The 16,107-nt window shown below is 40.8% G+C and overlaps 1 protein-coding gene and 1 pseudogene across 2 annotated transcripts; both read right to left on the bottom strand.

Moving 5' to 3' along the window:
- Positions 1 to 4,377: 4,377 nt before the first annotated feature.
- Positions 4,378 to 15,802, bottom strand: SERPINB12 (serpin family B member 12). 2 transcript variants are annotated; one of them, XM_070421537.1, is made up of 7 exons: positions 15,620 to 15,802; positions 12,712 to 12,846; positions 11,695 to 11,835; positions 10,298 to 10,415; positions 7,005 to 7,147; positions 5,751 to 5,918; positions 4,378 to 4,782 (listed from the first exon to the last, which is right to left on the bottom strand). In XM_070421537.1, exons 1-7 carry the CDS (start codon positions 15,785 to 15,787, stop codon positions 4,378 to 4,380), a joined length of 1,278 nt encoding a protein of 425 aa, XP_070277638.1. In that variant the 5' UTR covers positions 15,788 to 15,802. The 2 variants fall into 2 exon arrangements, with proteins under 2 accessions (XP_070277638.1, XP_070277637.1); XM_070421536.1 differs by having other exon boundaries at positions 12,772 to 12,846; positions 15,620 to 15,787.
- LOC139014579 (guanine nucleotide-binding protein G(I)/G(S)/G(O) subunit gamma-5 pseudogene) lies at positions 13,969 to 14,175 on the bottom strand (annotated as a pseudogene).
- Positions 15,803 to 16,107: the final 305 nt, after the last annotated feature.

Genomic DNA, 16,107 nt, shown 5'->3' with positions numbered 1-16,107 from the left:
ATTGCCCTCCTATTATTCCCTATACATTTTAAGAGAGACCCGCATCAATAACTAAATTTTCCAGTGCATCAGTTTTGCTGCTTTATTGCCTCTAAAATCTATTTAAATTCTGCTGTTGCATTTTAAATCTTATTGATCTTCTAATTCTTGCCATAAATCTTTTTCTGAAATCTCACTTTCTGTCTATACAGTGGGGCCTTGACTTACGAGTTTAATTCGTTCGGAGACCAAGCTCATTAAGGAGCTCGTTAAGGAGCTTGTTAACTCAAATTACTCTGTCAACTCAATGCAAAAAATCGGCCGTGAGACAGCTGGTATCTCAAAAAACTCGTTAGTCAGGACACTCCTAAGTCAAGGCCCCACTGTACCATGATGTATGCCTTCCTTATTTGACACTATTTTTTTCACAACCCTAAAGTTCTTACCCATTTATTTAACCTTGGATATGGATTGATGTGTTCAAAAACTATGTGCGTCAACAAAGGGTTTGCACAGGTTTCTGTCAGCCCCACTATTGTGTATTTCTTCTACAAAGAGAGTGGATAAACTATACAAATCCAGCCCTAGCTGGTTTGGCTCAATGGATAGAGCGTTGGCCTGCGGACTGAAGGGTCCCAGGTTTGATTCCGGCCAAGGGCACATGCCTGGGTTGCAGGCTCGATCCCCAGTAGGGGGCGTGCAGGAGGCAGCCAATCAATGATTCTCTCTCATCATTGATGTTTCTATCTCTTTCCCTCTCTCCCTTCCTCTCTAAACTCAATGAAATATATTTTTAAATATATATATATATAAATCCAAACACTGCTCCAGGGTTCTTTCTGTCCTTGATTCTTAAATCCTCCTCACCCATCTGTAGCTAAAACATTGTTTGATGCATATCATAGATAACATTATTTAGAATGGAAATGGGTATTAGAGTATGAGAATATTTAAATTATATATTGATTATAGCGAATACATTGGTGAACAGTGTGCATATGTGGGATAAATTTAGTGTTGTTGTTGTTGTTGAGTGAGAGAAAAGAATAAGAGTGGATTGGGAAAAACAAGTAATGTGGATGAAGTTGGCATTCAACTGTGGAACAAAGGAACCCACTGAGGCAACTGCACATCTTCCTCAACCTGACGCCCCAGTTACAGGACCTCCGCACAGGTTAACGACAATGTAATAAAACAATACTGGACATGCAAAAGAAGTAAACAGCTTCAGGGATGATGCAACAAGTGTTCTGGCTTATCCAGCTCCAGGACAAACTGGGAGGAGCAGGAAGGGGAGATAGGCATGCATTAGATGATATATGAAATCATAAGGAGGACTTGGGTTAAAATAAAACAGAATGTCCTGGGCCTGTGAATTAAAGAGTAGTAGAGAACCTGTTGCCTAGTCAGCATAAATCAATTGTTTGAACTCTATGTTGCCTGGCTTGTCCTGCAACATTGCTGGATGGAAGGAACTTTGCAGTAGTCATGGAGGAGTTCACTCCCCAGAGTTTCATGCTCCGGTTGGTTTTCTTGCAGTTATGGCAGCCTGCTGATTTGTGTGATCTCCTGCCTCTGCCTGCCTTACTGGAGTGTCAGTCTTGTTGGTGTGAAAAGATTGAAGAGTCATTTTGAGCATAATTCCCACAGCCCCATAGGCTCCCTTCTAGAGTATTTATTTGGAATGTCAGGGTCAGGCATTTCTCCATGTATGGCCTGACCCTGACATTCCAAACAAAGAGAGCAGATGAAATATGCAAACCCAAACATTACCTCCAGAGTTCTTTCTGTCTTTGTCCCACAAAAAAATACATTACTTGTGATGACAAAACTGCCTAAAGTGGGAAAGTGCCAATGACTGTCTCACCTTCCTCTGAGTCATACTTGAAAAAAAACAAACTACTAAGAAGGACAGAGGCTAGGAAACAGCAGCAAGTGCAAAGCAGAGAAATGGATTCCAGAATTTTGATTGGCAGAGATCTTTGTTTCTGAATTCGGGAAGGCAGTCGTGGTAGGAACACAAGACAGATTGCCACACAGGTAGCTCCTCAATTAGACCTTTCTGTCCAGCCCCATTAATTTGTAGTCAGCAAAAATTTCTTCCACATTTTGATCGTTCATTGATTCTTAGGTTTTATTTTTCAATATATTTTTTATTAATTTGAGAGAAAGAGAAAGTGGGAGGGAGAGAGAAAGTATGAGGATATTTAAATTAAATATTAAGTATGGAAATACATTAGTGAAAGATGTGTATCCTGTGCACCCCCACTGGGGATCTAGCCCATAACCTGGGCATGTGCCCTGATTGGGAATCAACTATTGACCTCTCAGTGCATGGACAACACTCAACCAACTGAGCCATAGTGGCCAGGGCTATCTCTTAGGTTTCAGAATTGTGAGTTTTCATCTGTTTTTGTATGCTTCCATGTGTAATTATGGTGTAAAGTTGTAAGAATTTGTATAGCACAAGATATATCTTTCCAACATAATAGATGAATTGTTAGTTTTAAATATTGTGTATTTCTATATTTTTAATGAAAAAATTTTAAGTTAGATTTATATCACTAAAAAGTCAGTTGGTAATACATTATACATATTTTAATGACAAAAGTGCTTTTATTCATTCAGAAGAAACATTTTAATCAATCAATGTTGCATAAAGAATGCATTTACTGATTTACAGAAAGATGTAAGAATCTCACTCTTTCTCATTTTTGTAAACAGATATATTTTCCCCTTGGGATTAAAATTTTGAGAAATCACAATACAAATAGGAAGATTTTTTTCACCAAAGAAGATAAGAATGTAAACAATGTCAGACAATTCCAAGCCTATTTGTAGGTTATGATTATCCAGCTCAGTGTCCAGCGATGATGCAGGTCAGTGTGGAATCAGCCTTCAAGATCATCAGCCCCAAAAGGAACCACAGGAGACTCTAAGTATTTGATTATCTGAGATAAATTTGACCCATGGGATGTGAATTATGGATAAAGGACTTGCAAGAGCTGCCTCAAACTGCCTCATATCCCCAATGAGAAAATGTTTAATGCCATAAACAAACTTTGATTATCTGCAGCCTGCATGAAGAACATGGAACTTGACTCTCACAGCACAAAGAAATTGCCAGTGTGGAAGAAAATTTGGGTGGGTGGGGCAGCATGAAAGCATGTGAAGTTAACCTACCTTCACCTGCAAAAACTGCTACCACCACACGTAACCAACACGGTGGCAACTGGGAAGAAGATGGACATAAGGCAGGGCAGGGAAGTGGGGCCAGAAGTTCACCTCCACAGAAAAAAGACTGAGGCATGTCAGGGTCATTCCAGAGCATTCAGCTAAGGCAGAGATCAAGAACTCAAACCGACACATCAGAGAACAAAGGTCCCGGGTCCTGTAGTCGAACACTCAGGCATCGGGCTTTCAGTAGATTGGAGCTGGATATGGAGCCAGTGGCCTTCCTGACAAGAGATTCCACATGCATCATGCCCAGGCCCAGGCCTGAGACCTTTGGGTGGACAAATATGTTCATGTGAGCAGAGTACAGAGAGGGGGATGAGGACCCCAACTTTCCACAGTGAAAAGTGCTCCCTCCCCCACCTCATGATGGGTATTTAGGAGAATGCTCTAAGTAAGGGAAGAGGGTGAGAGCAGTGCTTCATGATGATAGCCTCAGAGACTCAATGAGGAAAACTGAGACTAATCTCTTTTAAATTCACTTGCCACTCTCCTGGGTCAATGTCAAATTCACAAGACAAATTCTCTGTGCAAAATGAATGCTGGTTGATATATTTCTATAACTTTGAGCTCTCACTGAAATCCACGCCCAAGCCCTCCTTCCTCCGAAGTGAGAAGCCTCTTACAGGACATCTTTGGGAAATAGAAGATGGAAGAGGAAGATGCATCTTGCCCAGTGCACCAAAATTTCAACTGCCATAGAAACAGAGCTGAGTTTCCAAAATACATTCCATTTAAACATTTTCTCTTGTCACCCATGTTAAAGTGGTTTCTGCGTTTGCCATTTCCTAGAAGTGGTCTAATGATTTGAACTTTCACGATTCCCTCAAAAGGAGGTAGGTAACTTAAAGTCAATATCATTCTCAATGATGTTGACCTTCAGGTCCAGAGGGTGAATTTTTTTATATGCTTGAAAGCTCGGGTTGGTGAGAGGTGAAAGAGGGAGCAAGGGTTCTTCAATACTAAGGGATTTAGATGAAAGTCAACTACAGGTTGAGAAAAAGAGCAGGACACACCCAGGCCAAAAGCTGGAAGAAGGGAGCATGACACTGTGATGCAATTCCATCAGCTTTAGATATTAGCAAAAAAATGCCCACATTATGCTATGGGAAGATTACATTGTCATTTTCTTCCAGATCCCAGGTACTAGACTCTGTGCCCCTTTCAAGGAGAGCAGACCCTGCCATAGAAGAAAATGGTGTGGTTTTTGTTGTGTCTGATGAAAAAGAGAAAAGGGTGATCAGCATTAAAGGTCTCCCAGGATGGTGCAGACATTACACTGCCCACAGCCCCACTGGCTCCGACAGCCTGGGTGCCATTTTCATCCACCTCCACAAAGGTTTTATGGACAACTTTCGACAGGTACAAACTGGGATGTAGAGAGATTCCAGTAAGATCAGCCTTCTTTTCATCAAAGATATCCGTGATGCCCATGTCTTGGAGAATAGAGTTGAGCTCATAGCTGTCTTCTAGGGTGAACTGGGGAAAGGAGACAGCTACTTTTTTTTCTGACATATTTTCTGAACTGCTCCAGGCCACTATTTTTTCATAAGTGATGTTCCTTTCAAGCTGCAAGATGAAGAAAACAATATTAAGGGTCAGATTGTGAGCCTGCAGAGAATACCCCAATTACTTCTCAGGGCCCAAGTCTACTCAATGATAGTAACAATGTTCAAGGTCTTTTCCTACACCTCAAGCTATTCTGATTTCATTTAAAACTCCTCCAAACAAATCTCTTTTCTCTTTAGAAGTTACAGAACAACTTGAGTTTCAGTGTTTTGGAGAGTCTGACAGACAAGTATTCAAAGCTCAGCAAAGCTCAGTTGATTAACGTGGGTGAGCATGACCAAGCCTTGACATTGGAAGTTCAATCTCTTCTATAAAACAGAGATAATACCATCAGGCTCCTCAAGGATTCGACAAAATTATGTATTTAAAGTACTTAACATAGTGCAGACACATAATACATTTTGAATAATGATTATTATTATAATTACTATCCAGTGTTTCTGTTTCTCTCTCCCTCTGTCTCTATCTCTTTACCTACAGGATGTGTAGTTGAGCTCCCCAGGTTTTATTAATTCCCACCTCACACACAATCTATTCCAGTATCAGTATCCCCACTCCTGTCCAAGCACAGTCATCCCGAAGCAGGGTTCAGCTAAACCGTCTTTAACTGAGCTATGGCAAAATAGTCTGAGTGAGAGGCCAGCAGTTGGAATGTTCAAGGAAAAGGAAAAGCTATCTTATCTGTAGCAATTCTCAAGTTACTCCCATCCAGATTCGGTGATCTGGAAAATACAATTCCAGAGAGCAAAGTGGGATTAGAGAGGAAAGCCCTAGCCTACATGTTTGGCATTTGTTCTTTTCCAAACAAGTGAGGAATAAATAGGTCAGCAAATTCAGATTCTTATATATGATTTGCTTATCTCGGACAGCTCAGATACCACCCTGCCTCAGGAGGTAGATGGTAGATGGGCTGCTCTCCTAAGATCTATAATGAAACATTTTGGAGAGACAGGAAAATGAAGCTTTACCTCCTGTAGGCCCTTCAGGTTATCTGCAGAGCAAGACGGCAGGAGGACGAACATGCTGAGCTTGCCCTTGGTGTACGGCATTTCAAGGATCTGTGCATTCACCTCCTCTATGAAGCCCATTTTAAACATACCCTTTTGATTCATCATCTTCACAGTCTTCTTCTCATTCTGCAGTGAATGAACAAGGTAGAAGGTCACAGGACTGCCATGGTAAGCTTACAAACTCACATGGTCCCCACCTTCTGTGAAAACAGGGGTCCATTAAGTTGAGCAGTGTCTTCCCCAGAAGTTCTGAGCCACAACAGTGACCCAACCTAGGAGTCATCTGCCCACAGGCCCTTACTTTGCCAACACGTTCTCCTCCTGTGGTTTTAATGGATTATTCAACTCCCAAAACCATTTGTTGGTAGCTTGTCTATCCAGGCAACTACTCACAGCCTAGCCAGCAGAAACAAGCCCTGCAGCTCTCTCTCTTTTATACCTCAGCTACCCCAGCTTCATGGTCTCACTCGACCCCCTGTCTGAGCTGGACTGAATGACCCCACCGCAGGGCCAATGGGAACCTTGGTTAAATGATAATCATCTACATAGTAAATAACAATACCTGTTCCATGGATTTTCATCAGAGGCAAGGGCACAGCCTCAGACACCTAAAACCTCAGACAAGCTCACAGTATGGGGGTGGGAGGACTAGCAATCTACAGATGAGGACATGAAGCCCTTTACAGTGATCCAGCTAACAAGTGCTAGGCTGGGTCTGACTTTTCCCTTCCTCTTATTCTACAGCCGGGTGGTTTAGAACATGGGTTTTTCAGGCAAACACAGATGTGAATCCTAATGCATGGATTTGGCTACATAACTTAACCATTGTGGTTTTTTCCCCTCGGCTCCTTAGTGGGAATAATAACAATAACACCTATTTTCATAAGGTGATTTTAGGGAACAAATGAAATAACAAATAGAGAATGCTCAGTGCAATGTCTGCCACAAAAAGAAAGAAAGAGAGAAAGAGAGAAAGAAAGAAAGAAAGAAAGAAAGAAAGAAAGAAAGAAAGAAAGAAAGAAAGAAAGAAAGAAAAGTTCAATTATCTCCAGATAATGATTTTTGTTAATAGCAAAAGTGTTCTTATTATAAATGTAAGCTGTAACCCAGAGGTCTAAGCTTTAAAGTTGAGTATACATATTACAAACCATTCTTAGTGGAAACTGTGAGTGGAATCACTAGAAACCACATACATGCTCTAATATATAGTACCTCACTTAAATAGAAAGGTACATCAACTGTGTTTTTAACTTCAAAGTATTTTTCCCATTTGGCCTTGAAGTAAACAGCATTCACCAGCACCAGGACAGTCCCATTATTAATGGCATTCTTGCTGAAGAGTTCCTTGATTTTACCTAAAAAAATAAAATAAAATAAAAAAATAATTCCAGAGAATATCTTAAATATGAATTGTATGAAAAGTATTCATATAGACAGATTTGTTTCTTAATGCAGCTTAACATGCCCAAGGCTAGAGAGTGTTTCATTCAAGAACTAACCCAAGGAAATTAAAACACTCAGAGTCCTGGGTGGGGAAGGAGTAGAAGTAAGGTTGGGAGTGGTGGGAGGAGCATCTAATTCAGAGCCCTGTAACTAAGGGCAGTTTTCTGGTTCTCTCTATCACTGTGGTGGAAACTTGGCATCAGACACCTTATGCCCTGATTTCTCCTTCAGAATAGAGATCCTGCTGCCTGATTATATTATCACATCCTTGAGAAAACAAGCTCTTGTATAAACTTCCTGTCTCAAGCACTCATCACGGCAGCATGCATATGCTTATGCATAAACAAAAATGCACATAAATGTACGCACCAATGATATAAAACCTATCTTATAGAGACTTTCACATGCCCTCCCTCATTCCATCCTACATCAGCCATGAGAAGTAGATATTGTTATCCTTTCTCTATAGTATAATAAACTATAGCTCATGAAGACTGAGGCCACACAGCCAAAAAGCAGGGAAGCTGACTGAGATAAGTCCCTGGACCTTCACATTCTTGGTTCAGTGCTAGGCCTCCTTCCACAATAGCACAGCCCTAAGACAGACAGGAAAATCCCATACTATCTGGCAATAGTTTATTTTTAGTACACAACCTTTTCTACCTCAAAATAGCAAATCAACAGTACCATTACTGGAATGCATGCCTGGGCCTGAGCACCTTAAGAAAATTTCCACTTAAATCTCATAATAATACATTATTTTGTCACCATAGATATTTCAAATACTGGGGGGGAGTTAAGTAACTAAAGAGAAACTAGACATTCATGCCTTAATCTAAAGTTTTTCCTCTTGGCAATTAAGTGGAACCTTTAAGGTATGGGAAATTTTTTATGGCATGTGAAAGAAGTGAAGACAAATAATTTTGGAGATAGGTTATTCCCCCCAAGAAAGGCCAGGCAGGAGCACCCCAGCCCTAAGCCAATGTGAGGAAGACTGGAGATAGGGAGAAGATAGGGCATATTCCCAGGTAGGAAAATCTTTACTTGAAAAAGTAAATTAAAATATTTTACATGTGTTATAAGATGACCAGAATGGCATGTCAGAAAGGTGATTTCTTTATTTGGGCTCATAGATTCTGCTTTTCATTTTGAGAAATTAAGATATCGTGTTAGTGTTATGGGTCATTCGTGATGACTCTGACTCTCATTAAACAATCCATCATCCATCCAAGTATTTGGTAAAATCCTTCTGGTCTATATCTTAATATCTCTCAAATCCATCCACCCCTCACCATCTCCACTCTTATCTACTTCTAAACTGTTCTCCAGCCTATAATCAGCCTACATTCCCTGCCCTGACTGGTATGGCTCAGGTGGTTGAACGTCCTCCCATTCTTGGAGAGGTCCACCAGTTCGATTCCCAATCAGGGCACATGCCCAGGTTTTGGGCTCAATCCCCAGTATGGGGCATGCAGGGGACAATCAATTGATGTTTCTCTCTCTCCCTCTTCCTTCCTCTCTCTAAAATAAATAAAAACATTAAAAAAAATTAAAGACACACTCCCTGTCTTAAACCTTCTCTAGCTTTCTTTCGTTCTTAGTTCATCATGTAAATCAATTCTGAAAAACTTCTACATTTGGGAGGGTTCTTATTAAGGCAATGTTACATTTGTATATTAATAATAAGTAAATATAACACACTAAAATAGCTATTGCAGGTTTGAAACTCCCTATAGCTCAATTAAAGAATAGTTTTTAAATATGCTAAATTATTTTGTTGTAAGTTAGGTATTGTAAGTTCAAGAAATGGGGTCCCAAATATTTCTAATATGACAGACAAACTCCAATATCAGTGGATATTTTAGAGGGAAGATGAGTTTTGATTCTATAGGCAAATGAACATTTAGTGCTGAAAACACTGGTGTGGTTCAAAAAATGAGAGTGATCAACAGTATCAAAGAAAACACTAAATTATAATGAAAGCATTTATAGCATTATAGAACCTATGAGGAGAAACTATTTAGAGTGTGAAATTGTGGATTCCATTTACTAAAGAAAATACAAATTATGAAATTTTATAGCGGTAAGACATCTTCTCATCCCTACTCCATCATTTTACAGATGTGGCTACTGAGAACCAGAAAGGTCATCAACACCAAAGTCCTTTGAGCAATTGAGCTGCAATCAGCCGCAGTTTTGTGCAGTTTCTGTTTTGCTTTAATGCAAACATCACAGCAGTGAAGAACCCTGTACTCTGCCAAGTTAAGCACAGGTGTAAGAGATTGGCAATACACAAGGACTTGATACTATTCCAAAGTAGTACCATTTATACGTTTTTTGGAATAGCCATAGAAATGGCTTACATTGAAGAAAACATTAGAAGGAGGACAATAAAGAGTAGAGGGTAGATGGAGATCAATGCTCAGAGGGGTCATGGCTGAGGATTGGCAGCCAGGCAAGTGTGTTTGATGACTGGGCTGCCAGCAAGCAAGGCAGGGAGGCCGATTGTATTTAAATATGACGGGGTGGGGGGCTGCTTTGAGAGCCCCGTGTTTATACAGTCCTTTCAGAGACTTCCATTTTGCTGGGAGCTGGGTGAAGTTGGAAAGGGAGTTTCATATTAAAAAATAATGCCATCCATGTAGATCTCAAATGTTCACCATTCATCACTATCTGAAAATCCCCCTTCACTCAGAACACATATTTCTAGTGAAAAGTTGATAAGAAGAAGGATTTTATTATTTCCATGTCCTTATGAATAACTAGATTCTCTTCACAATCTTTTTACTGACCCTTTAAAAGAAATGGAAAGAGTTAACGTCCTGCTGACCCTGTGCTTGGCTGAAAGAAAAGCACATCACCTTTATGATGGAGTAGAGAAGCGACAGTAACTATAGCACCTACGCATTTTAACTGTTTGACGCGCTCGAAAGAAGCTTTGGGCCCAGTCCACACCTGTAAGCATCTGGTCCCGAACAGATGAGCAATGTGAAAAGCTGGCCTGAGCTGTTTGCTTTTAAATGGGAAGGAATACCAGCTACAACACGTTTGGTCTTTCTTACCTTGGGATTGAGATTCAACCCAGAAGTTAATCTTTTGTCTGGACTTTTCAGTGTCTCTCCGGAAGTCAACACTTTCGATCGTTGTGTGATAAAATTGAATCACACCATCTAAGTACTCCTGTTAAATTAGAACAAATGGAAATCATATCATTATGCTAATAGTTAGGAGTGAAGCAGTCATGTGCCTCGTCACTCAAACTGGATGCGTGTCAGTCTCTGTCTACCCCAGTCCTGATAAGCCAGACATTTCAGCTGCTGCAGTGACAGTTTCAAACCTAGAATGCTTGGTTATGGGGCAGTCCCTAGTTATAACGGCACAAGGCTCTCCTACCAGATAGCCTTGTATTTGGACATTCCATTTGTGGAAACATCACAAGATAAATATCAAGCATCTTGAGCAACTTAGCTGTAAAATGCTTCTATTTCAAAAAATTAAAACTGCTGAATGAGTTTCTGTTTGAAATGATAAAAATGTTTTAGTATAGGGTGATGATTATGCAACATTGTGAATATAATTAATGCCATCGAATTGTATATTTAAAATTATTAAAGTGGACTTTTTGTTATAGATCTACAATTTTTTAAATTAATAATGTAATATACCAAAATCATCAATTTGTACATTTTTATTAGTAACTGTATGATATATCTCAATAAAGCCAGATTTTCAATAAAACAGCATGTAGAATCTAATTTCCGTTGTGAGAAAACTACTTATTTTGGTCCAAGTAGGCTGCCTCTCCCTTTCTAGGCCAGCCCTAGGCTGTGTGGCATATTTGCCATTGGTCACTCCCCTCATGTTTAGTGCCGTGTCTATGGCTCCTTCTAGTGGTGACAGAGGAAACTGAAGTCCAGATTCAGATGAAACTTGTTCTAGGGACAAAGCAGTGTAGCCACAGAGAAAGACAGGTGCCTTTTGACTCCAAATACAGTCTCCTTCTGCTACCCTGCTCTGCTCCTTCAGTGAGTACAATTTCTAGGGGCAGGGGGTTGGAGGGAGGCGGGGGCTTGATGGTGGCACCAAAGGTGATTTTAGGGAAGTGCCTTAGAAGGCAGGGGTAGGAGGGACAACAGGAAGAGGAGCTACCGAGTGCAGCTACCAGGCACCTTGATTGGGAAAGAGAAAACAGCATTATCAAACTCACACGTGTTCTGAAGGCTATTAGACCTATGACTCTCTTTCCACCCACTCTAGCCCACTCACAAGAAGCCTCGTAAACTGCTCAAGTTGAGAACTGGGAGGAGGGCCACAGAAGCCATGAGAGAGGAGGTGGGTCCTGGACATCCCACCAGTCCACAGTGCACAGCCTGTCAATGAGGTCTGTGTTCCAGATGGCGGGTGATTTGTAGATAGTATGCTCCATGATAGCTCTGAACACCGTTCTTGCCCAACTCACCGGACAGATTGGAAATTCCTGCTCTCCATAAAGCCTGTTAGCAATACTCAGGGTGTAATCAGATTTGATCCTATCTAGTTTGGAGAGAAGCTGCCCAAAGTAGCAACTGAGAAGTTCATTCTCATCCTTTGAAGACTCCACCTAACAAAAGAAACAAAATGTGGTCTTAGCCAGTTCAAAGCAAATTGGCTTTGTTACCATGTAGGGGAGCAAGATGAGAAGAAGTGAGGAAGGAGGAGAGCAGAGAGGTCCCAGTGGAAAATCATCCATGAAGAATACATCTGGAGACAATCTTCTCTGCACCTTCCTCTTAAGATTTTTAAGGTGGAGGGATATGTAATTCCTGTTCCTGGTTATGGGACAACCAATAAGAATTGTGTGTGTCAGTACAGATTTCAGCTGGAAACAAAACAGGCAAAAGGGGGAGGGGAAGAGTAAAAATCCCACAGCTAATCCCTCCTCCCCTTACTGCCCTTCATCCTCAACCAGGCTCCATCCTGGGGAGCTGTGGTCTGTAAAAGTAGGTGAGTAGAATGGCTTTGAATAGAAGATACTAGAATCTAGTGATGGCGAACCTTTTGAGCTCGGCGTGTCAGCATTTTGAAAAACCCTAACTTAACTCTGGTGCCGTGTCACATATAGACATTTTTTGATATTTGCAACCATAGTAAAACAAAGACTTATATTTTTGATATTTATTTTATATATTTAAATGCCATTTAACAACAACAACAAAAAAAAAACAACCAAAAAAAATGAGTTCGCCTGTCACCTCTGACACGTGTGTCATAGGTTCGCCATCACTGTACTAGATTCTACTCTTTAGGAAAGTGGCTTACCGCCAAGAATGTATAAGACACATAAACGATAGGAATTGTGGGTTATATGGGGTTATTGCTGTTATTGGAGCTGTGGATGATGGCCAGGACATAATGTGTGGGGATAAGCAACCATCAGCACCACAGCCAGCATGAACGGCTTGTGAAGACGAGGAGCAGGAGTTTATGGGTAGCTCACCTGTGGGGTTGAAAGCTTGGTCGCTCCTTTCTGCCCTTCCGGAGGGCTGTCAGCCAGCACCTTCTGCTCTTTATATTTCAGACAGGGATCCGGTGCTTTGGTTTTCTCCTGGGAAAGTTCATCGAAGTGGAGTACCTGCGTGATGATGGCACGGGGCCTTTCAGACAATAGGAACAGCTCAAAGTCTGAAGAGCTTCAGAAACATTATAATGATGTGACTATGACAATGATTACATAGTCCAACAAAACAATCAACAAAAGTTTAAAGAAACATCCCAAATCAAAAGAAATGTCCTCCTGGAGGGGAGGTCAACTGAATGCTACCCACACCCCCTTAGGACATGTAGGAATGAACATGACTAAATTAAAAGAGGATCAGGTATTCTTGAGACTGTCACCTGTGGCTATTGACCAGTCTGAATTAACTTTGAAAATACACACCAGATTTTGAAGACTTAGTATGGAAAAAAAAGAAGGTAAAATATCTCATTTAAATTTTTAATTGTTGATATAATATTTTGGATGTATTGAGTTAAATAAAATGCATTATTAAAATTAATCTCACCTATTTCCTTTTACTTTTTAGTATGATACTAAAGATTTTTAAATTACATATATGGCTCAAATTCTATATATGTTAGAAGGTGCTGATCTACAGTTTCAAATCAATCAAGTGAGCTAGGACAGGAGAAGACATGTTGCCCAGAGCATCACAGGAAGTTAGGAGACCAGGTTTGCTGGCAGGTGACACCCAAGTGTCTGGAGAAAAAACACCTGAAACTTGGCCTGGATGATGCCAACCACACTCTAAAGCTAAGTTTTGCTAAAGAAATAATACCAAATCAAAGTAAATGAATAAAGTAGAATGACCCTAAATGCATTCTGCCTTAATCCAAGAATTCACTCCTCTGTATTAAGGACAGCAGTCGGGTTCAGATCCAGGGAAGTATAAGACCAATCTCAGGATCCTGTAATTTATTTGGGGAGTTGTTCTTTTTTTTTTTTTTTTTTTTTTACTTTTTATACTAAATATTTTATTTGTATGCTGCTGCCAGTGTATATAAAATAATCATTCTTGTGAAATAGAAATTCTTGAAAATTCAGAGAGGTAGGTGTTAAGGACTGACAAAAGCGGAAGTCTGGATAGTATGGCACATGTTATAGGATAAGCTTTTTGTACAGGCTTCAGGTTTAGCTCTCTTTGAATATTCCGCGGTTCAAGAAAAGTGGTTTAGAACACTTTCAAATTTCATTTTACTACAAAAAGCAATAAACTTTCTGGGGTCTGAAGGGATTGGTACTTGAAGATACTTCAGTCAGCAGAGGGTCATGTTGAGCATTCTGCAGACCGAATTGTTTCCATTCTACAGCTGCCTGGGAAACCTTCACGCAGTTGAGCCTGGCCTCCAGCCGGAGCTGTTGAACCACTTTCTCCATAGCGGTGACGCTGGAGGAACCAGACATGGTACACATAAGTGCCGGGCAGATTGGTAGGTAGCAGGTCACTGGTCATGGGTCCTCGGAGTGAGAAGGCGGGGCAGCAACCTGAGGAGTTGTTCTTGCCACTTTCATTCATTCATTCTACATATCGGTATTGGGTGGCTACCATAAGCCAAGCATTGTCCTAAGACAAAGAGGTCTGCCCTCTAGGACATTATATTCTAGTGGGTAGGACATTCAAAAAGCAATACAGCCCTAGCAAGCTTGGCTCAGTGGATAGAGCCTCAGCCTGCAGACTGAAGGATCCCGAGTTAGAGATTCAATTAATGGCACATGCCTGGGTTGCTGGCTTGATCCCCAATAGGGGCATGCAGGAAGCAGCCAATCAATGTTCTCTCTCATCATTGATGTTTCTATCTCTCTATCCTTTTCTTTTCCTCTCTGAAATCAATATATATTTAAAGCAATACATGTAGTGAGTAGTTACTGTATGCAGTATGTTAGAAAATGAAAAAATGCAATGCAAGGGTGGCAAAGCCATAAGAGGGAATCTTTAGGGATTGGGGCCAGGATGCAATGTTAGATTGAAAGGTCAAGGTAGGTAAACACTGCTCAAAGTCCTGAAGGAGAAAGTTATAGATCAGTTATCTGTGGCAAGCAAAGGGAATGCATCAGGCCCTAAGGCAGCAGAGGGTTGGGCTTTCCAAGAAGTCAGGAGGCCAGCATGGCTGGAGAGAGAAAGAGGGGGAATGGGGAGAAGTGGTATCACCAGTTACCTGGAATTCAGATCCCCAGACCTTCATGGGCCATTATAAGGACTCTGGCTTCTATCATTAGTGAAATTAAAAAGGGGGGTTTTAAGCAGATAAGAGATCGGGTCTGACTTAGGTGTCCAAAAGACCTTTCTGGGAGCTGGGTGGAGAATACTGTCAGTGGAAGCAGGAAATTCCTGAGGAAATTGTATTCAGGTTAGAAGAGACCTCAGGGAGGTGGTGGGAGGTACCTGGTTCTGGGTAGATCTCAAAAGAAAAGCCTGTCTTTTCTGACAAATTTGATGTGAAGTGAGAATGAGAGTCAATGACTCCGGGATCTTTAGCCACTGGACATGAAACTGGTGCCTACTAAATATTTACTTAATAAAATGAATGAAAGAGAAAACACATACACATTAAAAATTACTAGCAATATTGGTATCAATAATTATGGAGAGAAAGAGCCACAGACATGCAGACAGACAGATACAGAGAAGATGAATCAGGAAAGCTGTCAGACTGGTAAGGTTGGAGAGATACCATAAAGGAGACTAAAGATTCATTGAGCCTCCAAGAATGGTGGGATTGAAGAGGAAGCAAGGCAAGGATATAGATGAAGGCTCTGAGCAAGTCCAGGGCTCAGTGAGCAGCTTGGCTTGCCAAAATGGGATTAGGGTCTGGCTTTGAGAGTGGACCCAGAGTTACTGCAGCCGTACCCGGTCGATCTGATGTGCACTGTCATTTCTGGCCCCCAGACGGACCATGCCAAGGGCAGCTGAGAGGCTCAGAGGACAGAAGAAGATGTTCTTAGCACCATCATTTTTGCTTATCTCTTTAAAAAAATCAAAGCTAAATTTGGAGTTTGCTGCAATAAGAGAATCCATCTTGAAACTGATGACAGCCTAAATCAAACAAATAAGAGAAAATGATGATCAGAGAAAATAGGTAGACAGTTCTCATTTTAAATACTCAAGATATAATCATATACAGTTATTTAGTAAGCTATTAAAACCTGGAAGATAAAGTCACCATCATCTGGTCTATAGATGTTGATGTCAGTATTGATAATAATACAGATAGAGATCTATTTTTATTCAGTGATGTGGATTCTTTTGCTAAGGCTGCCATAACAGAATACCACAAACGAGGTGGTATTCCACAACAGGAACTTATTCTCCCTCAGTTCTGGAGGCCAGATGTCCAT

The sequence above is a fragment of the Myotis yumanensis genome, unplaced genomic scaffold, assembly GCF_028538775.1.
Source record: "Myotis yumanensis isolate MYYU_CA2020_CCGP unplaced genomic scaffold, mMyoYum1.0.hap1 SCAF_7, whole genome shotgun sequence".
Taxonomy (NCBI): domain Eukaryota; kingdom Metazoa; phylum Chordata; class Mammalia; order Chiroptera; family Vespertilionidae; genus Myotis; species Myotis yumanensis.
Note: the sequence above shows the minus strand (reverse complement) of the source record. Positions and strands in the feature narration are given on the sequence as shown.